The sequence below is a fragment of the Corvus hawaiiensis genome, chromosome 10 (assembly GCF_020740725.1).
Source record: "Corvus hawaiiensis isolate bCorHaw1 chromosome 10, bCorHaw1.pri.cur, whole genome shotgun sequence".
NCBI classification, from domain to species: Eukaryota; Metazoa; Chordata; class Aves; order Passeriformes; family Corvidae; genus Corvus; species Corvus hawaiiensis.
In genome coordinates this window covers 23,261,594-23,288,460 of record NC_063222.1, presented here as the reverse complement: position 1 = coordinate 23,288,460, position 26,867 = coordinate 23,261,594, and the positions used below count along the sequence as shown (strand labels likewise).

Sequence of the window (26,867 nt, the reverse complement as noted above, 5' to 3'; positions counted from 1 at the left end):
TCAGCACTCTGCCTTCTCCAGGTCAGTGTTACAGCACACATGGGACAAAATACCCTTGAATGATTTTGTACAAGATTACTGCAGTAGCCAGACACAGGGAGATAAGGTAAAGATAGACTGATAGGCTTAACTCTGAAATGGCCTGGTTTCATGGCTTTATTTCAACCCCCTCACATCGTGCAGTTCCTGTGTGTGTTATATCACTGCTATATAAACCTTTGCTTATTTGGCCATTTCATTTGTAAAGAAGGCAACCTTTAAGCTGACAAGCAGCTTTAGAACCTTTCTGGTCCCAGTACCAAGGGGGAAAATATGGGCCAAAGTGTGACCCATATAGTGTAAATGGGATGTGTCTTAATGATTATGTTAAAAAAAAAATCAGTAAGTGTTTCCTAAAAATTTCTGTTTAGCAGAGGCATAAGTTTCACTTATAAAAACACTTATTATTTTTAGTCTCTTACTATCTGTATTTGTGGATTTTCATGTATCTTAACTGCAGAAACAGTTTTCCAAGGAATAACATAGACTGCAATACTCACCTATGTTATATTCCACATAATATCTGGGGCTATACAGCTTTTAAATTTCATTTTTCTGTGCTTTCCTTCTGCTAATAGTGTTCCTCTGTTTTCTAATACTGCCCCTCCTTTGTCTTTACTTCTTTTTTTCTGCCTTTAAGAACACCAAGCTACAGAAGTGAATTTCACTTTATTGTTATATTTATTAGCACCATAAACTTCCCTGGTGTGAACCCAAGCTGAAGTCCTCTGTGGAAATAACCATCTCCTATAATCATCAGTGTCATCTTTGAGGATGGCAGCTTCAGAGTTTCTGGGGAGCATTGTTCTTGTGAGATGTTGGTGTGGTGAAGGGGGGAGCTCCCAGAGGTGTTTAACATCGTTTCCTTAGAGACTTTTGAAGTATAACAGCAAGGCCTTGAATTTGACTGAATATTCTGTGGGGAATTAGTGCAGAGAAAGAAAGAGGGATGGTATGGTGTTAGCTGTTGATATGATTAAGGAATTAAATGGCTGCATTTTAAATTAATTGAAACTGTTCATTCATATATATGTATAAAAATATATATATAAAAAAAGTAATGGCTTAGCCAAGGGATCACAGGCATCAAGGTATTGATGATTTTTTTAGTGCAGGACCATGCCCGCCTCTTGTATATTTATATACTGCAAAGGTAATAATTTTGGAATGGAACTTACTATGAACTTTTGTTGGTGGGTGCTCTCAGGGAGCTCTGTGGTATGGCAGCCTTTTAGTATATAAGATGCTGGGCTTTTACTTCCTGTCATCGGGACAGTTTTTTAGCTTTTTGGTGTTATTAGAGCTCCTCATTCAGTATTGGTTTAGATTATTCATTCCCCCATTACAATTAATTGTAATTTCTATTTAGTTTATTGTGGGGTGAACACTCACTGCCTCTGATCTTTATGTGAAAAGTATGCTAGAAGGAAATGTGACTTTGTAGATAGAGTTATATATTTCTCAAATATTTTGTAGAAAACCCATGCTATTGAACTAATGGTAAGGTCCTTGAAATAAAGAGCAAATTGAATAAAAATGAGTGTGACAGGTAATTTAATACAAGCAGGAAAGACAAAACATTTCTCTAGTAAAGTCTGTGTCATGAACCTGTATCTCCAGCCACAGTAATTGCAAGTGAAGTATTTCTCTTCTGGACAACCAGCTGATGGAATAGGTACAAAAGTTGCTTTGTTTCCCTGCTAGTCTCAAATATCTGCCTTGGACACATCTCTGTGCAGTTGCAAAGTGTTCCATGGCATCACATTGTGATTTTAGCAATTGAAAAGGGAGCTTATGGGGTCTCTAATCTCACAAGCCAGCTGGCATTTGGACACTGTTGTTTCAGCAGGAAAACGGCATCCATTTGTTTCCCCTGGAAATCTGATCTACCTTGGAAGAAGACGCTTTTGAACAAGAGATCGTTTCAGTGATTGAGCTTTAAACAAATTTCTGCTCTGGCAGCTGCATTGAGAAGCCACCCTTGGACATGTTCTGCTTTTCTGTCCCGGTGCAGGTGCTGCCAGCACTTGTTTGAGTCCACAGGATGTCAGGTGTCACCTCCACAGTCCATAGCGACCCTCTGGGCTGAGGTGGTCCACTCTGCTTTGTCAGAGAAGCACAGGGAAATCTGTCTTTTGGGGACCATGGAGAAATGCTGAATAGCTGTGAGAGGATTATTTTTTACCTGAGAGGTTTAGCATGTCTCAGTGCAAATCATACAGATTACTGTTTTACAATAAACAGCAGTGTGGTGTTAGACTGTACCTAAAAGGATCACCAGCAATGCTGTCATTGCCCCACACCTGAGTGAGGAGTTTTGCTGTCTGGATGGGAAATTGGTTACAGAGAACAACCAGGCAAGATCTTCCTTTAACACAGCAGTGAAGAAAAAATCCCTTAATCATGATGGACTGGATAAATATAGAGCCAGGTTTGATTTTTGCTGCTTTAGGAACAGCAGCATTGTAAATGACTTTTATAAGCTCAGTAGAGTGACAGGGGAATAAATAAGAGGAGTAGGAATTTGAAGTTACACTTTTCTTTCTTTAGGTGACCTGTATTAGTGACCCATTAACATTTTGGATTCTATGAAAGCTTCAGCTTTTCCTTTCTGCCAAAGATATAAAAATCCATTGTAACCATGCTATGGAATCACTAGGAGTTACAGGAAGACAGAAGTAGATTTGATGGAGTTAAAAGAATAAACATTTATTTTGTAAAATAGATATAGTTTCCAGTGACATACGAAAGCACTCAAAAGATGCAAAGCATAGATATAACTTTTATAAAACCTTGGAAAGGACTTTGAAAATCAGCTTAAAGGATAAGATTAAAAAAAAGAAATGACCATACAACTTTGGGATCCCCACAGGGAACTTTTGTTTGAAGATGATTTACCAACTATAATGATGAATTGAAAGTTAATCGTCAATTGCCAGGATAAAGTGTTCTGAACTGTAATGATAAAGACCTGGATTTAATTCCCAATATCTTGATTCCTTTTCTTATCTGTCTGTGCTTGCCCTTTCAGGGAACTGAGCAAACAATGCTCTCATGTACTCTGGCAAGGGTAGTGAAACACTGCTTAGGATGGGACTTCAAAAGAGAACGCAGCACACAAAGATTAGCCACTGAGATTTCCCAAAGGGAGCAGGAAATTACAAAATACAGAACCAGAATCCTAAGTGTGGTGAGATTTGGATTGATGTGGGACTATGGCATGGAAATATAGGTAAAAGAATATTCTACTGACATAGTAAAAGGTAATTGAAAGCAAATAGAGAAACGTTAAAATGCTTGAAAATTCTAAATGGTTGTAAAGACACTGACAGATATTTGGAAATGTTCAAGTGGAAAGAGAAGAAAGGAGTAGGAAGAATGTTGTATTTGAAATTACTATCTCAGTTCATTATTAGACCCTGTAGCAGAGGTTTGTCTTGCCTTTATAGGATATGGGAAATAAAGGAGATATATTCATTGATTTTTTTTTGATGTATCCCTTTTAACACATAGTTGTCAGAAAAGCTGGAGGTTTTGCTTTATTTTTCTTCCCACTGTGGTGGCGTGTAGAGAATCAAAAACATTGCAGTAGCTTTTTCTCAGCAAGCCTTGTAAAATACATTTCAGCCAGTTAGCAGGAAAAAAAAACCCCCAAAAGCTCTCTTATCTTAGGCGTTACCAAAAGCATATAAGTGCTAACAGAGGGAGTTTTCCAGGACCAGAGTGTGGGAGACTGAGGAAAAGTCTGAATGAGAGTGAAGGCTCCTCTTTTGCAGTATCACCTGGACCACAGTTGCATTTAGATACAGGTGCAGGTCTAGCTTTGCTCAGGTAGTTCTGTTTCCTACAGAGAATTTTTTTTGTCACTTTAGCAGACATATTAAGCTTAAGACACGCTTTCTAGCAGAACAGATCCTCCACAGGTTTCTCAAAATTAAATTCTAGAACTGACCTGTGAGACCACATGTGCAAGAGCAACACATGTGCATGATACTGTCCCCAGGGGAAGGCACATCCATGACAAAGCCACTCTGTGGCTTCTCTTGGCCAAAGAACCTGCAGTTCCAAGCAGGGTATGGTGGTTATTTGGTCAGAATTCTAAAATGTTTTGGGTTGGAAGGGACCTTGAAGGTCGCCTTCCCCCAGACCAGGTTGCTCAGAGAGCAGCAGCGCTCTCGTATTTGCCCAATGCACAGCAGCAGATGTTACCTGTGGAGGGTTGTACAATGACTGCATCTATTAATACAGAGTACAATGAGTTTGTGCTGAGTATCGGTGACTAAAACCAAGTGGGAAAGCACTGTTAGGTTGTCTGAAGGGAGATGAAGCAGTACAAGTAGCATTTGGATGTTTACCTTTCCAAAGTGTTCATAATTTTCCATTTGGGAAGTAGAAAAAGTAACTTAGAATATTTCTCTTGTCAAAAAAATCATAGAATTTAAGCTACACAGATGAAGAAAACAATTAACAGCAGAGAAAAAAGATAAAGGGCATCCCCTGTCAGTGAATGTGAAAAAACTTAGTTTGCTCTGAGAATTTTTATAATAAAGAGGCTTAATTATGAGGCTTTGTAAGAAAGCATTTAGACTATTGTTTCTTCCTGAGGTCTGTCTTGTATTTTTTGGTTAATCATGAAGTTACTTTTCCCAAGGTCACCAAAAAATGCGGAAAATGTCAAAGCTTAGTGCAAATGACTGAAAAGAAAGGTATTCATTGGTGTTTCTTGGAAGAAAGGGCTTAGCAGAGACAAGAATAAAAAAAACTATACTGTATAATAACACTGCCTTAATATTTTGGTGCAGGAAGGTAGAGAAAAGGATGTTGAACAATTTTCCCAGAAACAATACAATTAAAAACTGATCACTGATGACCTGAGCACTTTTTTTTTTTTTTTTTTAAATAAACAGCATATCATTAATCTTCTTAAGGTTTGGGGGGTTTTTTTGCAAGTCAGACAGATGGTGGATATAATGATCTCACTTTTCAGTGCTCAAAGTGTGTGCAGGCTTGGTGAAGGGGAATGCACAGTGACGTGAGAAATTTTTAAACCACTTCTGCCACACTTTTATGTGGCCTCGAGCAAACCATTTCATCACTCACCTGTTTTCCATTCTCCAGATGGAAATGCAAAAACATTTGTACCTCACAGGTGAGTTGTGTTGTAAAGTCATTCATTTATAAGATATACTCACACACACAGGAGTGCTGTAAGAACAGTAATAAATACAAGAAATGTTGAAGCCAGAAAAGAATTGAGGCTCAAAAGGCAGGGAAAACAAGAGTGCTCAACTCACTTCTGTGCCTCTGAAAATTCCTCCAATGGTTCTCACTCAGATCTCAGAAGTCCCTGAGCCTATATAACCCTATACATTGCATTCAGTGTTAAATTTGCACAGTAGTTGAATCTTTGACTTTATTTCCCCCTGCTCAGCCTTTAAATGCTGCCCAAGGTTTCTGTTTCTGACCACACAGGGAGAATTATGCCTAAGTCACCTTGTGTTAAGCATAGGTTCAGTATTTAGATATATTTCCCCCCTGCTATTCCCCTAATATCATGTGGTGCCAGTATGTTCTGTGTAATCTCAAGCAGTTCACTGGCATACATGTTTATTTTCTCATTTCTGTTACATATCTGTTCAGCTTCCTGTTTTCTGAACTCTAGAAATTAATTTTAGCATAGTTGTATCATGTCTTGCATTCACAGAACCTGGCTCATTTCTGGTGCCATCTGTTACACACTTTGAATCTTTGCATTTTGCTGCTTATAATCTGATAGTCAGGAACACCCACATTACTCCCAGTACTGCTTCATGTGTACTTATCAGCCCCAGGGGCCTGCCAGGTAATGTTAGATTTCCTAACATTTCCTAACTAACATCTCCTACAAAATGCATGGTACTAGACTCTTTTTTGAAATGGATATAGAGGCTTTTTTTCTCTAACTTTGATACTATGCATAGACTTAATAGCCAGGCATTAATTACAGCATCATTTTTGATGACATTGTAATTCAATTCAAAATTCAAAATACTAGCTTGCAAAGGGCATAGTTCAATATTTTTAGGAAAGGGCTTTCAATTCCAAATGGAGTTAAGTGCAGAATTAAAAAAACAACTTGTTTATTGCAATACTCTGCGTTCACAAATTCTATCAAATGTTCATGAGGTAATGGGTTCTCTTCTTGCAAATATGGAATTTTCTCTTTTGCCTTTGCTGCAGAAGAGCAGTGCAACTTGCCTGACTTCCTGCCATTATTTGTACAAAGATCTGTGGTAGCAGGGGAGGGTTTTCCAATCCAATGGGGCTTATGTGGGTGATAGGAACATTGGAACATGATTCATTCTTATTTGTCTTTCCAAGTCACCGTTACCCCTGGCAGAGCTGGGATTTCTTGAAGATGGCTGAACGCCTGCCTGCCCAGGGGAAGTGAGCAGTGAATTCCTTGTTTTGCTTTGCTTTTGCTTTACTTGTTGTAGAATCACAGAATCTCTTTGTCTATAATAATTTGAATTGTTGTAAATCCAATTAATTTTCGGTGCAGAAATCTCAAGGAATACTGGCAATCAACTTTTTAATATATGCTCTCTCCAAAGAAACAGCACATAGCTGCATGATGAACATTTCTCAGCTTTATTCCAAATCTCCTAATAAAACAAGGAACATGAGTCCTACTCAGCTGCTCCAGTAACTCTTAGCCTCAAGGAGCTAAGAGTTTTACACTAAACCAAATTCTGTATAAAGCACATCCAGCCTTAGTCTTACTCTTAACAAAGAGAATAGGAAAATCCCATTTTGACCGTACTCATCCTGCTGTTGGAATAACTGTTGGGAACAGGCAGCAAGTACTCAATCTGCTTTCCTCTTGTAGACACCTCTAACCATGCCTAGGGTAAGGATAAGCTACATCCAGTAGTACTCTTATATCCATTTCTTCTTCCATCCTCCTCTTGTGACCTCTGTTAATCCCTTTCATCCTCCAAAGCCAAAGGAAACCTACATCTAAGGTTGCTCTTATCCTTTAACTCTTCCAAAAATAAAATGCTGCAACAGCTTCTGAAAAATGCTTTTAATATATGCTTAAGTGTCTGTGATATTTCTGCAATGATCTCAGATATCTGAGTGCTGCATGAACTACTTATTTTTAATAGCAAAATATTGACCTAGGATTGTGGGGTATGTTTCAGAAAACACGGCAAAACAGAAATTCATCCTTTTACAAAAGGCTACCAAAGGCTTATGAGCCACGTGATCTCCACTTAGCCTTGTAAAGTAGGGCATAACTGCAACTTGCTTTTGTAATGTGGCCCTGTCCTGGCTTTCTGCCTTTTTCATTTTTAGAAAAGACTGTATTTATATTTGTTTGGGGGCATTTTACATAACCAGGGAGTCACGGATTACTAAAACAGATCTGGAGTTGTAAATGCAACTCCAGGGTTTCAGTGCAAGGGCTTGTCATCTCACTGACTGTCAGATTTAACACTAGACCCAAAGTTCCTGTGATGCTTCTTGACTATGTCAATCATTGTTGACATACAAGTAAATAATCTTGTAGCACATTTCTAATACTCATCCAATCGTGGTTTTTCATGCTTTTTTTTTTTTTTTTAAAAACCAAACTTATTTCAAAAGTTGCTGGAGAATCTGCAGTTTCCCTTTCACAGATGCTAATTAGCCTTTGACTAACTTACATATCAGTAGGTGTGGGGATTTTTAATATGTTAAAAGTGATGGCGATTTTATTCCCATGAGTTTGCACACTGGAAGAGATTACTATGCTATCAGACCACAGAAAGAAAAAAGGGGAAATTATTTTATATAGTTTAAAATATTAACTTGCATTTGATAGCAAGCCCTAAAGTTTAATTAGCTCTTTTGGAATGTTTTTTCTAGGTTGCCTAGCATTCTGCTGCTATGCAGTGACTTAGTCTCTGCTTCTGCAAAGTATTTAAGAAAAAAAATGTGATTAAGGTATAATTTTACAACTTTGCATTTATTTTTTAGAGAGTTCTACACAGAGCTTTAGGCACCATAATGTATAACTATTAACCTGACTGAAAAGCACCAGAATTGGTAAAATAATTAAAAGAAATCAGCTGGCAACTCTCTACAGATCTCCTTTCCTTTCCATCCTTTTCTGCAAAGCACATTTTAAGACTTCTCTGAATTGTCTTCTCTGAAGTGTTTTCAGAAGATCCTGTTCATGTAAGCAGGATGAAGCCAATGGTGCTCACAGGAGTTACTTGTGTATTTAAAGCTGCTCAAATGCTTGTGTCTTAAATGTTTTGCCACACTATTACTGCAGCCTTGATTTCCCATCTGTACAACCTGCCTTAGGTACATGAGGTGATTTTCATTTCCTTATTCTTCTTTCTATGAGAAACTGCTCAAAGAAATGCCTCCTTTGAGCCTGAGTTGTAATGTTTGGGAAAGTTTGTTTTCTTTATAAATCGAAGACAAAAAAATATCAACAGATTTAAAATGGCTTGATGGGTTATGATAGTACTAAAACATACTTTCTCTTAATTTTCAACACTTCAGACTTTTATATTAGCAAATAAGCAAGTATGTGATCATTATGGCATAATGTTCAGTGTTCTGCCTAGTGCCTTTTTAGGAGCTGAGATTTGCCTCTGATTACAATCTCAACTTCTTTTTCTGTTCATTAGCGCTATTAGTCACCCAATTAGTCACCTGATTATCTTAAATTAATGCTAGCAATAGATATGTTTTCAGATTTGAGTTTGAAACGTTGTATTTCTGGCAACGCGCTGCGATAATTATTCAAATGTCTTTGTTAGATGGAGGATGACTTGATGCAAAGTGCCCTCCTTTCCTTCCTCACATTGAAAGCGAGGAAATCCAAAGGGTTTTGGTTCTACCAGAAGTGTTCTGCACAATTTTCCTCAAAATAGTTTGAGAGGGAAACCTGATTGATTTGTCCTGCCAGGTAGTGATTTAGCAATCTGTGTTCACTGCCTAATCAGGTTGGACATTAGGAGGAATTCCTTCAGAGAAAGGAATGGGCTGCCCAGGGAGGTGGTAGAGCCACCATCTCTGGATGTGTTGAAGGAAAGGCTGGACATGGATTCAGTGCCAGGGTCTAACAGGGCGGTGTTTGGTCAAAGGCTGGACTCGACCATCTCAGAGGCCTTTTCCACCCTGACTCTTTCTGTGATTGCCATGCTCAGATGCAGTCATGTCCATGTTCTTTTTTCCTCCTTATTCTCCCACCCTGCCTGCTCCCCATGTTTTCTCCTGGCACACAGCCAGGTGAACACACAGGTTTACAGGACCCAAAGGAGAGAGAGCAGACCTGTGCTGCAGGATGCCAGAGCCATTCCCATTGCTCAAAGCCAGGCAAGTGCCTGAGGGGCCTGGCTTTAATGGAGCTGCTATTTCATCTGCAGCAGGAGAATGCCATGCTTTTTCTGTTCTACAAAATGTTAAATTGGGAAAATCTGTTGCATTCGATATTTGCCCTCTCAGACAATATCTTATTTCTGTGCCTCATCAACAGAAATCATGAAAGTGGTAAGGAAGATGGAGCTGCTAACGTTGGTATCCATTCTTCTTCTGGGAAGATATTCGTGTTTTAAGAACGATTTCTATGTCATACAGCTCACTAGTCTAGTAAAAAACTTGGATACATATTTACAGACATTCATTGTGACTCATCAAGTAAATCACACTCATTTTCCAAATTAGTACTGTATGCCTATCAAATACATACTTTCTAGGCAGCTGTGGTCCATTAAATATATCATTTTCTTCTTAAGAAAATTAAAATTCAAAGTTGAAATGAAACTTTGGGGAAAATTTTTAGCAAAATGAAATTGGAACATTTTTTCAAGTGAGAAATTTTACTAGGGGGATAAAAAATGAGAGGTTATTTTGGCCTGAGCAAGTGGGTGTAACAAGACAGATGTAAATGTAACCTCTTGCTGCCAAAGCGGTATAGGGTTCTAGATATTTTGTTTTCCCTTTTCAGGTAGTGTTATTTTTACTTTGAAGGATGATGGGAGGGGAGGATCTTTATTTCAAGCTTGAAACCAAAAATAGACTCTGCAGTTTAATATTTGACATAATAGATATGACAGATGCAACTAGTTGGAAGACTTTAAATGTTCTGTGAATTTTGCATATGACACACACTGATTTGAATCACCCATCTGTGCTTTCAGTGACATGCACTAATTGCTCAAGACAATAGAATATCAGACTACTATATAGGTGTGATGCTACACAGTGCACTCATTTTAATGAGAGTTTATATTCAGTTCTTCCTGTCTTCATGAAATGGACTCCACAGAAAAATTAACAATGAACTAACTAATTTTATAAAAGTGGAGAATTGATTGTGGCAAGACATGAAGTAAAATAGTGTTTCATGTGAGGGATGTGCACTCCTCACCACCCATGTCTGTCTGGTTCTCATTTCTGGAAATTGGTGGTGGGATTTAGCTCCGGATTAAGAGATTGTCACGTGGCTGGCTGTGTGAGCCAGCTATAACCACTCCTAGTAGCTGGAGGAGTGGTGGTGTAGGTGTGCACCAGTGTGCATGGTGCCAGCAGCTGGAGGGATCTGCAGGAAGGTATTTGTGATGTGGGCTGTATTGTCTACATGGTTTATGTTTGTTAAAGTCTGTTATCAACGTGGTCCTTGCTTATTTAGCTCACGTGTGGGGAGCTGCATTTAGTGCTTATAGTTTGGGTGTGTCACAGCAAGAACTAATGAAGTGCCAATGCATTCTGCTCACATTGTGACATAAATTTCATTGTTCGTCTTCGGTTACGGTGGAAGCTCCAGGGTAGGGCACCTTAGAAAACAAAGAATGCACTGACACTGCTGAGAACGATGGATTTCATTGCAGCATGCATCAGGTTCTTTGAGTCGTTGTAAACCAGTTCTCATGGCGTTTTTTCCAGCTCTTAACAGAGTTACAGCCATCACTGGAATTTAAGCTTTGGTGTATGCTATTCAGAGTAGAGGAGGGCCAGCTCAGGTGGGATTTGCACCAATGTCAGTCACACATCTGCTTTTGGGAAGCAGTCTCTTGCAAGGAAGGGTTACAGCTGGCTGAAATCCACAGCCAGCTGGAAATCTGCCAGAGCTGCTCTTATACCGATGTCATGTAATGGGTTGGGGTGGAATCAGAGGGTGAAGTGAAAGGAGAAGGAGAGTGGCTGAGGAAGAGCCCTGAAACTTCCATGAGAGCAGTTCCAAGCTGAGGACATGGCCTAGCTCAGCCTGCAAGCACTGGAACCTCATCCAAACACACAGTGAACCATGACTTTATATAACAATGCTTTTAATTTACAGACAATACTAATTGCAAAGCTGATTTATTGCTTTACATTGAAATATAAATCAACTCTACTTTTTAGCACTTTCTGAAAATATGAAATTATTAAATTTCTTCTGTTAAATGGACAGTTTCATTCATGTTTTGTCCATTTCTCCAAACCAGACAGAAGTAGACAAAACTCTCTGTCTATTCTACAAATCTTTTACCACAAAAAGACTCAATGAATATCATTGATCTGTAATGCTGGCTGGTGTGTTTTCCAGGAAACCAGGTTTCACCAATAAAAGACAAGTAAACACAGTTTATTGTTTATTTTTGGGAGCTGATATCAGTAAAAAGTTCCTTTTGTTTTCAAATATTCTGTCTGCATCTAGTCTTTCTCCAGTAGATACATACAAATTGTGCACAGAAAATCCCAGGAGAAAGAGAATTATTTTTTAACTCTCACTTTAGCAAAAAAATGTAGAAGTCATCTGTGCCTACATACATTTCTAAAACTTTCTCCTACACTTAAATCACAATGTTAATATACACTCAATGCATGTATATCTCTGAAGGCATGAGTTAAAAGCTCTCAGAAACAATTGAAGTTAATTGGATTGTTCCCATTTGTCTACATTAAATACCCTGCATTTACAGTTCAGTTAATAATCCCTTAGCTAAAGAGCTGGAATGAATCTAACACTGCCAAACATTATTGAATCCATGATGCTAACAAACTAACTAATTGTACAGGAAAACTAAATTTTAAATTCTGCCTCCTAGTATGGAAATTATTCATTACTGCTGGGGAAGTGAAAATGAGAACCAGACTGCTTTTGCTTATGGACCCAACAGCACAGACAATCTTTGCTGCCCCATAGGAACAGGCCATTCACTGTCTGTTACGGGAATAATCTTCACTGCCCTCAGTGGTTTTGGTAGTTTGAGAGTCTGAAGTACAGTTCTGGTGCCAGTGGTTTGCTGTGCTTGCTCTAGGCATTCATTGTGCTCAGCAGGATGGAGCTAGGATACTGTGATATTTTATTCACTAACTTTGGTTGACTTGGGAAAGGATCTTAAGGGGGGCTGTTTGCTCAAACAGTCTCAAAATTATTCCTCACAGATTATTTTTACTTTTTTTTTAACATTCTAAACAGAAGATGCCATGGGCCACTCTAAACAAACCAACCTTAACAATTATCACTAAAGAGTTAAAGTGGTTATAAGGTAGCTGCTATGTGTGTAGTCCTTGCAAAAGGCCATGTTTCATTTAGTTACTGATTTTGTTACCAGAAGGACCCATGCATGAAACCTTGGATGATCATTATAATTTAGTAGTGCATACTGTTTATTTAATTTATCAGTATTTTTTAGGGAAAAGAAAGTACATTTTATCCCACTAGTCTGCATTAAACCCCTGGTAACTGTGCCCATACTGTGATCCTAAGAAAGCTGGCTCCTGAGAAGGAAAATAAATAAAAATAGAAGTGAGAGTACCTTTTGTCCAATGCTGAGAAATGTTATGCCTTTATCTGCTCTGCATTTTTGTTGCCTTTCTCCAGAGAGCAGGGTTATTGTCAGCAGATAAAGAATTAGAAATGTCATATTGTCCCAAACCTGTCAACTCTCACCTAAGTGGCTGTTGTGAAAATAGAAGCAAGGGCTACTCTGACATTTTGCTCTTAAATTTGCTATGCTTTTTGTAAATAATATATTGTAGTTCTGGACTTGACATTTTTAGATCTGTTTTATTTTGATGATCATTTTCTATTCACCAGCTTCTGTGTTAAGATACTCAATTATTAAGCAGAAAACATGAAGGCAAAGTTTCTACCAGAAGGGTTTTGAGCCTTCTGTCCATATAGGAGTCGACAGTAACTGTGTAAATATGTGGTCCCAACTATCACTGCCTGTCTGGGAGTTCTGCTAGATTAGAAGTGATGTGCTGATTTCCTTTCATGCTCCATTCAGTATAAGGATTTTTTTCTATTCTTTTGGGAATCCTTAATATAACATGCAGAGCAAGTCAACTGAAATTTCAAAACAGGTACTGTGCTAACACTGAAAACATGTCAAAATGAAAATGATTTTTCTTATGACAAGTATTTGATCCTACTAATCTTCAAGTGCTGGCTGTGCTGTTCTGGTTTTGTGACTGCTCCATTGCTGAGATGTTTTGAGATTTCCTGCCTAAAATTATGCTCTTCTAAAAATACAGAATGTAAATATGAGAAGATAAGTGAGGCCAGGCACTTTCCTTCTGACAGCCTTTTACATAAATGCTGTCCCCTCAACTCTGCCATCGCCATTTCTCAGAGCTATGCACTTTGATTCTGTCAAAAGGTGTGGTAATGAGAGCAGATATAATTATGTTTCTAAAAGCTGGTGACCACAGTCCAAATTAAATGGTCTTAAAGGATGTTTTGAAAGCTTCAAATAGTGGAGAAGCATTTGGCTTGAAGAATCTCTATTCTTTCTGAGATCCAAGTTAATGGAAAGACTGTAGTTCTGAACACCAGTTTATTAGTATCAGTATTAATTTCTTTAATGTGTTTCTATTTCAGTATTGCTCAGGGCTTCCAAAGTGTTGGTAGAAATCTGTGTTAAAAAGGCACATAGGAGAGCCTGTGTGTCTGTGTGTGTACACATGTATTTATGTAGCCATATCTAACTAAAGGAAAATCAGCCACCTCCACCTTTCAGGAAAAAACTGTGTTGGGTGAACGTTTTTCAAAGCATTTGAACATGACTGTACGTGCAAATATATGGAATATATTAGTAGTGCTATTTCTGCCCTTGAGATCACAGGAGACCAACAAGGAACAACCCTGTGACTTAGGTACCAGCGTCAGCATTACACTGGGAAGTTCTGGTTCATGCTGGAGACAAGTCTTGGCATTCAGTGACGGGAGGGTGCAGTTCTGCCTAGTTTAACCTGCTGGGAATGACTCAGAATACACAACCTTCGCCTTGCTTTCTCACTGTAGAATCAGATTTTCTTTATGCTACTCCAAATGTGGCAAGAAATGACTCAGAGTTAGCACAAGGGCATTGAAAAGGTGATCATCAAGAGCTTTATCTCTAAACTCCCTGCCCCTCCATCTGCTGAGTGTTTGTGAGGACACGGTTGGATTACAGTCTTTATTTTCTCCTCCCCTTTGCCACTTTTCTGAAGAAATTCAGCTCTGTGAGGTAGCTGGAGTCAAGTTTTACTGATGGTGGCTCATTCAGAAAATTGAGAAAATGAGACTTGCATATCATTCATGATGCCTGTGGTTGCAGGAGTGTGGGTTTCTAGATGGTAAAATACTGCACAGGTTGAAGTACATACAGCTCCAAGCATGTGCCTTGAAACCAGATGACATGAAGTACATTGGGAAGAGGGGTGGGAGAACTTATTCCATTCCAAATGTTATATGAAAATATTACGCACAATTAACTTCATTTTCTCTGCAATGTTCAATTACATGGTTACATGAAGACCAATTTTGCTCTGCTGTTTGGGCTGTGAAACCGGGCCTTGAGAGAGCTGGACTGTATGCTCAGCTGTGCCATAAACAAACCCATACAGCTGATGTAACACCAGCCCCTGCAGTTAGCAGAATTAGTCAGGAAGAAGGTTTTCCCAGCAGCCAGGGTTGTCCCTAGCAAAGGAAATTACTTGTGCGGGATTCCCAAAGTGATCTCACCTGTTGAGACTGCTGTTCTGGGATCTTTTCTTTCCAGAGAGACAGATATGGGGGAAAGATTAAAAAGTTTATTTATCCAGTTGTTGTTTGGGGCTGAGAACAGAATGACAATGAAATAAAAAGTGAAATAATATTTATTTATAATTTTTTTAAAAATATAAGTTAAGAGATAGCAGAGAATGCTTTTTCATAAAGTATCTTATTGCTGTAGCTGACCCACCCTACCTGTCTGAAACAAAATAACACAAATTCCCCCAAAAAAGCAGCAAAAAGTAGAACAAACCTTACCAGCTCACCCAAATTGGTGGTGGTTTTTTCAGCTGTCTTTGTATGTCCTTATACAAAGAATGCACTCACTGCATCCTGACTTTCAATTATTATGACAATGCTAGAGAGATCTTCAAGGGAAAGTGAAGATTAATGTTGATATGTTAATGGCAGTTGTAAATCTTCCTCTGGGAACCGAAAATTTGGATCTTAAAATTACAAATCTTTAGTTCTATCACAGGAGCTAAATATGATCAAATTTTATAAGCTTGTGGTCTAAAACAAGTTCATATCTTCTTTAAAATTAAGAAGCAATTTGATTATGAGGGCTGTGGAAAATGAATCCAGAATTTTATTTGTATGTACACAGACTAAGAAGCAATGAATTTATAAAAAGAGAATTTAATTTCATTGCAGAGCTTTGGTAGTATGTTCAAGAGATTCAAATTCTATTTGTTGATTAGATTTATCCACAGAACAATTGAGGGAAGTTAGAAATTTGGGGTGCTCATGTCTGTTTATCTTTTAGCCCTGAGTTGACCTCCTGGCCCAGATGCAAATAGAGCAGTTCTGTTAATGGTAGTGAATCTATCTTAATATTATTGGATTTAGCCTGTTGACTTCAGAGAACTTACTCAGAGGCTTAAAGTTAGGCATGTCCATAAGTCTTCATTAGGGTCTGGCTTGTAGTCATTACCTGTAGAGAGGGAGCATTGATTCATGATCTCAAACCTCAGGTGGTGGCCCAGCCATGTAATGCTGCATTCAATCCCTTACAGCAGTGTGTCACCCTGGAGTACGAGTGTCTGTAAAACAACATGAATTATTAATGCAAATAAAATGGTAAAAGCTGCATGAACTTGTGACATAAGCACATGAGGTGGCACTGGAGTTGTAAATGCTGATGTTAATGCCAATATAACAGCTTAAAATGTTCATTTTTCATGCCTTTTACCTGCCCATCCCTCACCTCAGGAGTACTCCAGCTGTCGTGTTCCTGGCTAAAGGCATGGGCTTTGTTTCTCTGTGCCAACCTCGGTCAGCAGAGGCTTGGCCATTTGAAACATTCTTTTTCTCATGTCTAGTCTGATGTGTGGGACACCCATTCCTTTGTCCTGAGTGTCTGTTCCATCCCTTACTTCCACTGGGGAAAAAAGAGTGAATAAATGACACTCCTCTTTCCCCTCTCTTGCATATTTTTTTCCACTGGCTAGAGCCAAACTTGGAGTGTCTCAGAAGTTAGGATGTGTAGAATAATTCCCAGGTTGTTGGCTCTTCCACTGAATAGCTTCTCCCTTATCCTACATGCACCCTATCCATGAGCTGTGTGCTCATCCCAAGCCTGCCAGGATTAGCAGGCAGCTCACCCTGGATGTCTCCAGGGCTGAACTTGTGTCTTGTGGGGATGGGTCTCTCTCACCCACCCATCTGCACTTACCCTGCCCTCCCTGGAATGCTGCATGACTCCATGCAAGGCATATCATGGAACCAAAAGCCCCTAGAACTGGAATTGGATTTACAGAGTGACCTATTTGAAAGGGAATGGGATTTAACAAGGGCCTATTCTCAGGATATGTGAACATAACGTGCCTGCACCTCCGAGAATACAGAGAATTTCAGGCTGTATCCAAAATGGGGAGCAGAAGAGTGAAGCTCTCCTGACATTCCCAGATTCTAATCTTATTTAAATTCGCACATATCTAGCATGCAGTAATGAAACTCCTTCAGATTTAAGTGAAATCAAGATCCAGCCAGTGTGATTAATCTTGTGAATAAAAAGGTTTGGGATTAGATATTCTTTCTGTGTGACACTTCAGCAATATGCTGTTATAAAAGGCACAGCAGGAGTTAGTCTAAAAGTGTCAGAATAGCTTCTTTAGTGACAAAGCATTTATACATGTAAATTTTCAAAGAAAGTTGGCAACCCTTTTGTGGGTTCAATTTGTACCTGTCACTCACTTGCAGATGCAAATTTGAGTTACTTGCAGCTCTAATTACAGAGCTTGATTGTCATCACAAATCAGGTAGTGAGATGTGAAACTACTGAGGTTTGTGCCATCATTTGTTGTTAAAACATGAATGCAAATGTTGCCATCAAAAAGCAAAGTTGGCCAGGGCTTTGCCCTGCTGATAAGTATGAATATTACAAATAAGTGCAATATGGAAATAAAAGGAAATTAATGAGTGGGAGTGTGTGTGAATAACAAGGAAAGGAATGAGTGTGTGGTGAAATCAGGATAGTAAAAAGGGAAATAAAAAAGTAATAAAAAGATTGTTTTGTCTGTTGCAGCAAAGTATGACAATAGAAAGAGATTTTTTTTCATTTAAGTGTTTCTTAGACCCAGCTGCCTTTTGTACCTTCCAAATTTGTCTTCTCTAAGGAATCCTAATTATTTTATTTTTGCTGAGAGCTTTCTAATTTTCAAATGAAAGAAGAGGACTTTGTAAAATTATTCATCAGATAACTATTTTGTTGTAACTTTCTCTTTTGTCATTACGGTTGTATATATGCATATATAGAGAGAGTTATATTTTAGTCTCAACATATAAGAATTTGATTTTTCTTCACAGAAAATGTTGAGGTGTGAAGATTGTTAATTATAACCCCTCATTAATTTCTTTTAAATTAAAAACTGGAGATAGGTACAACATGTTACTGTGTCTCAGCTAACATCTGCTAGACAGTGATAATTCAACACAAATTGTTTTTTTTTTTTAGTTGGAGAATCTGTTGCACAAAAATTATGGTAGAAATAACAAAGAATTGATTATTTTATATTTGGAACTGAAGGTAGGGTCTAAAAAGATGAGGCAATTTCACTTCACAGATTTTCAATGCTTAATTAAGAAATGGTCTAATGAAGAAGGAATAGAAGTAGCTGGTTGGGGGCACTTAGATAAGTTTAAAGATAAATATGTATTATTATATTCCACAGTGTTGCAACCCTCTTGGTGAATTTTTCTACATGTATCATTTCAGTAGTCAGCCTCAGCCTCATCTCTCCCCCTTTCCATCGAGCAGACACCTCACCTCACCTCAAAGAATAATTATTACTGTGGTGATTTCTAAATTACTGGATCCATGGAACCGACTTAACCTAATGTAAAAGGTCCTTTTTTTCTTCCCCACTTTCCTCATTACTGAAGGAGAACATTTTGGCCAGAACAATGGCTGTATACATGAGCACTGATTTATTAAGTTTAGAGGATTTGCACTGTTGTTTTACAAAATGGTGTCAACTTGCAGTGTGACTCTATTTGATGATGAATAGCTTTCCCAGGCCAAAGAGCTAACGACATCCAGAGCTTCCGAGCCTCCCACACGCCTGCGGTCCAAAAGGCCACGGATAATTTCTGCCGAATCCAGCCCATAAAGAGAGAATTTATAATCAGCTTTAATGTATTTGGGAGCTAAAGTACCTTAGTCCTTCATCAAAGGGAATGATAAAAACCAGAATTAATATGACTGGATTTACTTATTTCTGAGTGTGTAATTACTCTTTAGGTAACTGGACAGGAGGTGTGTTATTTCTCTTATTTTGAGCAAAGGAAAGGCATCTGCAAGCACACAGTAGTCACTATCAAGGTCTAAGTATGCGTCATGCTAGTGCCTTAGCATTGATTGCAATACAAATAGAATAAATATTTGAATAATAATTTAAATAATGTAAGAACTATTTTTAAATGAAATGGGTTTGGGCTTCGTTAGGAGTGCCTCCTGCACACAGAGTTTCTTCAGCTTTGTAGCGAGACTGTTCCTTGCCTTTAGGAAACATAAAATGCAGTAATCACTTTTCCCCTTTTTTAAAGTGACTTAGGGGTCTAATTTACCATTAGCATTAATGAGAGTTATGGGTATGCACCAACATGAGACTAAATGAGACTAAACCTTAGAGAGCCTTTTGATAAGTAAATCATCTTTGCATGAGCATTCTAGAGACTTTAGTATCCTCTTTTCCCCCCATTAGTTATGGTACCTGATTACTTTGTTGATATTTAATATTTATTACATAAACTTTAGCTAAAATTTAGGCTGGCACAGTAAGGCAGCATTATTTGTTTGAAGGTTTTTTGTCTTAAACATAGTCAAATCCTCTTTTCGTAATTTTTATATTATAAGTTTATTATTTATTATTATATTTATATATATATAATATATATTATTTATATATATTTTATATATTTTTATATATTATTATTTTTAATTATATTAATATATATTTATTATTAATATATATTATTAATATATATATTAATTATATATTATTTATATATATTATATATATTTATATATATATAATTTATATATAAATATATATATTATATATATAAATATTATTATTTATTATTATATATAAATAAGCCCATTTTTAAAAGTGAAATGCTCAAAAAGTGAGATTAATTGGGCCTTCACGAAAGGTGAAGAGAAGGTTACAGTAGAACAACAGTGAAAAGTAACTGGGGACAAAAGACTTCTGGCAATCATAATTCTGTAAAATATTCTTTTTTGTTTCATTAGCTCATAGTCCATTATGTCTTAGTATCAATATTCATAAAATTAGTTTCTGTTACCTGAAAAGAATATTAAAAATGATGGAAGAACCCTAAAGAATCATATATTGAATAAACAGTCAAGTGCTAAAGAAATAAACCTAGTTGAGGGATACATTTAATTTACAAAATCATAAACTATCTGTAGAATATTAATTGAAAGCTGCAGAAAATGTCTAAAAATTATACACCTACTAAGTAATTTTAGTTCTGATTTATTTTTACTTAAAAAGGTTATTGCTGCTATATTTTGTAGGTTCTTGCCATAAGATTTTATTCTGTTTATCTGCTTGTGATTTCAACGTGTTTTCCTGTGTGAGGACTCAAAACATCAATCTTTCTTTATGATCATACAGACACAGCGAGGCTGTTAGTCAGAGTAATCAGTTATCTGGAGAATCAGAAGCAAAAGCCATTTCTTACTGATTTTAGAATGAGAGTTATTGCTCAAAGGGGTGGAATTCTAATCCACAGCTTCTCTTAATACCACTTTCATGACTCCAGAAAGTGTCTTCAGCATCTGTGCGTGAAACAGGCAACACAGATCATAACAGAGCTCTGCTTCCTCTCTGACTACTCCAGGCTGAACCCCTTGATGTTGCCCCTTTAGACAGCCCTGTGCACAATGGGTCTTGAGCTGATGCTTCTTTTAGGGACTGCCCAGCAATTAAAAAATATAAATTAAGCTTCACAGCACCCCTGTATGTTTAGATGAAGTATGAGGAGGTTCATTACTGCTACATCAGGACCAAACTCTTCTTGGTTTCTTAGAGCATTGTACTTCCAGGAAGCAGAAAATCTGTTGAAGATGTATTAAATGCTGTCTGTTATATTTTCAGACTGGAGTGAACTTGTGGGAGAAATAATGTCTCATCTCTTTCTTAGCCACTGTGAGTGGTGCCTGGTGGATGTGCCACGTGTCTTCACAGGGACGGGTCCTCCTGCTTGGGGGATGTGGCGAGCAGAGCCCTTGTATTGTGAAACAGATCTACAGCTATATTAAAAAGTATGTTTAATTTAGGAAACTTAAAAATAGGTCAGCCCCTTTGCAAAAAGGAATTGTCAAGCACTGGAACAGGCTGCCAAGGGAAGTGGTTGAGTCACCATCCCTGGAGGTATTTAGAAGATGTGTGACTGTGGCTCCTGGGGACATGGCTTAGTTGGTCAACTTGGCAGTGCTGGGTTAATGGCTGGACTAGATCTTAACTGTCTTTTCCAACCTAAACAATTCTATGATTTTAAGGAAGATGGTCTAATTTTTTTTTTTAAATGTTTTTCAGAGAACCTCAGAACAGTATAAACATGGAAATTATCCAGGATGTTTTTAAAGCTAGCCCCAGTCGTGCTTCACCATATTGTAAAATCAAAAATGGTATGAGATCAGACATTTACACTGAGATAGTTGATGCACTTTGTAAATGAAGTTGAGATCTGGAAGCATGACCTACACAAAATACCTCTGAAAGGCCAGCTATTAAAAAAATGTAACATGCATTGTCTTGGTTTCATCTGGAAAATAAATTGCCAATCTCTATGGAAGTTATTTGGAGAAATGTGCATTGTTTGCCTTTCCAGATGCTACTTTGTTTCTTTCTGGTGACTTTTAAAATCTAAAGTAAAAGAAGCCAATAAGAATGTGTATGTGTGTGTATAAATATATATATATTCTTGCTTGTGCCTGGATATCCATTCTGAGGTATACAGTTCTTACTATTCTTAAATTCTCTCTTCCTTTTCTCTATGCTGAAAACCCATCATGAAATTATTGTCATTCTTTGCATAGAGTTTTTATTTTTCTAATTTTATTCTTTTAGAAGTAAAGTTATTATGGTATGAAAATGCTGGGCAGAGAGATATTTGAGTGTGTGTGTTTGGATCAGGGCATATTATCCAGATACCAAATATTGCAAAGATTATATCCAGGATGATCCAGGATGTGTAGTAGGAAAAACTTGCATCACCAAGGCTTTCTACTAAACAGACTGATTGTTACAGGTGTGACTATACAAATGCTTGTGTTTTATTTATGGGGTATAATTCTAGCGTTCTGTATTTAGAATGAGTTAAAAACTATACTCCTGACTGATGCAGGAATTAAGGTATTGAGCTTCAGTTTTCAATAATATGGTCCAGTTCCTACATTCACAGTTAAAATCTCATGGTACTTCATGGTTTTTTTCTGTTTCTTAAATCCATGCACCTGGTAAAAACATTTTATGATTTTATTTAAAAAATGCATCACTCAAATACATGGTATTTTGCCTATAAATGACAAGTTTAATGGTGAATGACTAATACCCTGTAAAATAACAGAGAGAGAGAGAGCTTTTTAAATACAAATGTTTTAATACTCCACAATGCTTAGATTTAATGCATGTCTCTTGCCTACATCTACTGCAAATATCAACACATAGTGTTCATCTCTTTTTTTGTTGTTGTTTTTGTCTATTGCTATTTTATGCATGAGGAAGTTCTTGTTTTTACTCTGTGCTTGGCTGGCTTTTTCTCTTTTTTGTTACTTAGCCCTGTGTTCGTACTGATTGCTTTTTCGCATGCAAATTACAGAATGTCATGGAAATGAGAGAGCTCTGAAAAAAAAGGAAAGATAATGCTGAGTTCCAACTGTCTTTTGTTTGTGCGTAAGTGTGTAAAATATATGACATGGAAATATTTTCAGAACGGCCTTTGACTTTCCTTCTGGTGTATATTTTTATTACTCAGTAAAGGAGTGGGAATTTTTCCCACTTGAAAATATGATAAATTTATAAATACTTGTTAATAATGATTAGGTATTGGGCATAAAGGAATTTTGTCTCATCATCCTTTTATGGAGATAAGGATTTATGAACCTGGATGCCTTGCCCAAGCTAAAATTTCAATTCAATGATACCCTGGCCCCATTGAAATCAATGGCAATAGTCATTGTCTTCAATTGGTCTGGGATTTCACTCTTGTTTCTGGCTTACATATGGATTTTCATGTTTCTTTACAAGTATCTCAGCAGGTAGTCAAAGGTTTCAAGGGTATCCACAGTTCTATTTAAAAGAGAATGTGATAAATGTGCCAAAAAACCCAAAAAATCAAACCCGTGCTTATCTTTATCTAAAGCATGAGCTTAAATGGTTGAATATAGAAATGTGAATTAGCATTTCACAGAATATATTGTTTTAACCAACTGTCGAGACTTTTATTAACCACCTTATTGCATCAAATGCAAGGGGTAATTTGGCAGTTCTTGTCTCCATTATTCCTAATAACAGCAACAGGAAAAAACAAATAAATGAAGTGGATAAATACAGTGTATGGTGGGGTATGCTTTTAGTAAACAAGCTTTGATTCTTCATTTAAAAACAAGGCACTGGGCATTCTCTGATTCTTGTGCTAGATGTTTCTAATAGCCATACCCCCTAGGGAAGGTTTTGCTGTAATGTTTGAAAAACTTAATGAAAAAGGGGTTGTTATAAAGTAAGATTTCCCTCCCTGCAAATGTTTTTCTTGAAACGTCCGTGGGAATTTAATATTCACTGTTTTTTTCCTCAGTCTTGTATATTCTTGAATTGTCTTTTTTCCTCCATTTTCTCCGTTCTTAATCCTAGGTCCCCTTACAAAGAAACAGACAGATGATTTAGGTGATAATGACGGTGCTGAAGATGAAGGTATTTTTTGCCGCCAAACTGATTTGCATGACAAGGATCCCTGAAAATCTTTTTTCTCCCCTCTTTTTTTGACTTCTTGTCTTCTTTTGAAGAGTTTTTTTGTTTTTTTAATTCCCATTTTTGATGTGTTTTGTCTTCTTGCTTGTTGTTATACATATATTTTTTTAATTTTTTAAAAGAAAGAATGTTGTTAAGTTCTACATTTTGATACAAAACAGTAACAATATTTAAAAAGGAGGGGTTTTGTTTTCTTGAAATGGACTTTTGATATGTTGCATCCCACCTTTTGACTGAATTTTGTCCATACTATTTAAACTAACACTCTTTTAAAGTTTCTCTGTACACCTTTTTGCATGTTTTCTAACCCTATGTATTTCACCAAGTACAAAGATGTTTCTTTTTTTTTTCACTGACTGATCTCAGTTTGATAAACATAGAAAATGTTGTGTTTATAAAAGGAAAAATACAGAAAATTCTTTAAAAGTGTCTCTTAAGCAACTGAATTTCCCCAAATGCCAACCCTTCTGCATTTACACTGCCATGAAAAAATATAAATAAATTAAAGGCTACGCCACCTCCCTCCAGAAGGGAGGCAGCATTGCCTGGTAAGCTTCTGTGGAGCTAAACTAAAGCTAAAAGAACCTGATCTCCTCTGTTTTCTGCAAGCATACAAAGATGCTGATCTGCTTGAGCTGACCCTTAGAAAGCCATATTACCAAGTAAAATCAAAAGTTTGAAATGTCAAGCATATTACTCTGTTCATAAATTATGTTTGTTGATCATGAAGCTATGCAGATTTGATATTTTTTCAGGGCTAAGAAAATGGTAACAAGGGGCTCTTTTCCTGAGCAGTCTCATCCCTTCAAGTAGATGTGCCTCAGAATTCAGAATCTTAAACACATACTTTGTATGTTTTATGGTCAATGGATAAAACGAATTACCATATAGGACTGGTAGAGTTGCTGCTTGCTTCTCTGTTAATATTTGGGGTGGCAGGGGGAAGTTGGCCAGATACTATGATGCAACTTAACTTGTAGACTGAAAAGCTCTTAATTAAGAAGTTTTTCATCACACAGAACGTCAACTATTTCACTTAAACAGAAGCACATAGTCTTTTCAGGAAAGATTAAGGAAGGCAAACACGAGCATTTAACTTCTTACCCAATAATTGAACACAGTTTTTGTCATAATCTTATGTCTGATTTATGATCCTCTACTGGATCTGGATGTTAAGCATATGAATGAAAGTCCACCAGCTGGCCCAAAATTTGCAAGATTTGATGATTTTGATAAATTGAAAATCTCCTTTGAAAGCTCTCATGTAGTGGTTTAACCCAGCAGGCAGCTAAACAGCACAGAGCCAGTCACTCACTCCTCCCCAGCTGGCTGAGGGAGAGAAATGGGGAAAGAAATAAAAAAGTAAAATTATTAATTGAGATTAAGACATTTTAATATGACAGAAATGAAATAATAGCAATAATAGTGATAAAAAAATGAGAATATGCCAAACATGTGGTGCACAGAGCATCTACTCATGCCCCCTGGTCGATGCCCAGCAGTTCCTGAGCAGTGACCCCCGTCCAGCTTCCTCCCAGGTTACATGCTGAGCATGATGCCATAGGGTTTGGAATATCTGGAATATCCCTTTGGCTTGTTGGGCTCAGATGTCCTGGCTCTGTCCCCTCCTAACCTCTTATGCCCTCCCCAGCCTACCTGCTGGTGGAGTGAGGAGCTGAAAAGTCCTTGCCTTTGTGTGAGCATTGCTCAGCAACAACTAAAAAATATCAGTGTGTTATCAACATTATTCTCACCTTAAGTGCAAAAATTAACTCTATCCCAGCTGAAATCAGGGCACAAATTATTCAGAGCTAATTTTGACAATTCAGATCCTCCTAGCTTTATGAAGGCAGGGCATTTTTACATGAGTCCGTGACAGAATATTGCAAGGGACATTCCTGTGAATTGTAAAAGATCTGTGATAGTGAATTAGCCATTGCAAAAGTTACTCTGTCTTGTGTTAACAATATGTTTTAAGAAACCATCTGAAATTTGGGCTATTCACCCAGTGGGCCTTAACACCTCTCCTAAATTGCTGTATAATTGCCAAGACAGATGCTAATGACATTAGGTTTGTTGAATCCTTCTCTGCTTAGACAGACTTAAAAGAGACTCCTCAGTTTGCTGAAATTCAGCAGAGAGTGGTTGCTGTCACAAAATGCTTTAGTAGGTAGGATCAGATGAGAAGAGGGATCTCAGTCTGCTGAGAACAAGTGTCCATGTCAGGAAAAACCTGTCTCCCTCTCTGACAATTGCAGGAGAGAGAAGAAGGACTGTAAGAACACAGCAGTCAAACTAGAGGGGAAGAAGCACATTTACTGCACTAATAAATCTCTGTAATTTATAGGACTGGGATTAATTTTCTCTGGCATACAAGTGACAGTTTTGTTCTCCTTTCCATGCCAATAGGAGAGTGCAGGCAGTAATTAGAGTTTTACTGCTTCCGAGAGGCACAGAGAGACAGGGAAAATTTAAATTTTTATGATCACTAGACACTCAATACTGCTGGGATGTCTGCTGGGTTGATAGAAGCCCTCTCTGCTGAGACCCTGCATTTCCCAGTGGAGGAGCAGGATCAGATGTCCTGCATTTTTGTGAACCTGCTCTTCTGTATTGAAACTCTAGCACTTGTTGCATGTGAAGAACTGGAGTTCACAAACTTAGCCTTATATATTTGGGTATGAGTAGCAGGAAAGAGGCCAAGCAAAGGGTCACCTTAGCTGTCTAGTTTTCTGCTAACCTGTCCATCAAAGCCTTCACTTTTTGTAGTGTGGTAGAGTTTAGGCACTGTAAAATCCTACAAATGTATAGCTGTGGAAAAAATAAAATAAGTGCTAAACTGAATGAATGATGAAATTGGAATATTAGGGAGACTGGGCTATACATGGTGCAAAACAACTGTATCATATAACCATAGAATCCATGATATCTAAATATTGTCCAGTGATTTCTAAAACACCCAGGACAGTCTCTATATTAAAAATTCAGAGATCTCATGTCTATTGTATTGTATCTTTCTGAAGAAAGATCTTCCATAACAGCTTCTTGTAGCAAATGTCTGGAGAGCATTTTTTGTTGTGCCATTCAAATATCTGAGTTTGATTAGAAGATTTCATTTTAAAACACTTTTCAATAATCCTACTCCCATCAGCTGCTGCATGCTGCTGCCACAGTATTGTGGTCCAAACCTTGCCAGCACAAGCACTGGAATCAGTAATCAAACTTGGATCTATGGTATGTGCTGCAACCAATAGACCAGGCTTAATTAGATCATTTTTCATTTTTGTTTTCAAAAGACCCAAAGGCAGTAGTGCACATTA

At 37.5% G+C, this 26,867-nt stretch overlaps 1 protein-coding gene across 11 annotated transcripts in view; it reads left to right on the top strand.

The window, feature by feature from the left end:
- NLGN1 (neuroligin 1) overlaps positions 1–26,867 on the top strand; it is a 428,576-nt gene that overhangs the window by 201,325 nt on the left and 200,384 nt on the right. For 8 of the 11 annotated variants that reach the window (XM_048314467.1, XM_048314466.1, XM_048314473.1 and 5 more), the window contains one exon: positions 23,431–23,490. The exons of the other annotated variants lie outside the window; for them this stretch is intronic. In XM_048314467.1, coding sequence (XP_048170424.1) covers positions 23,431–23,490 — 60 coding nt within the window. The remainder of the gene's footprint in view (positions 1–23,430; positions 23,491–26,867) is intronic. 11 annotated transcript variants of the gene reach the window in all.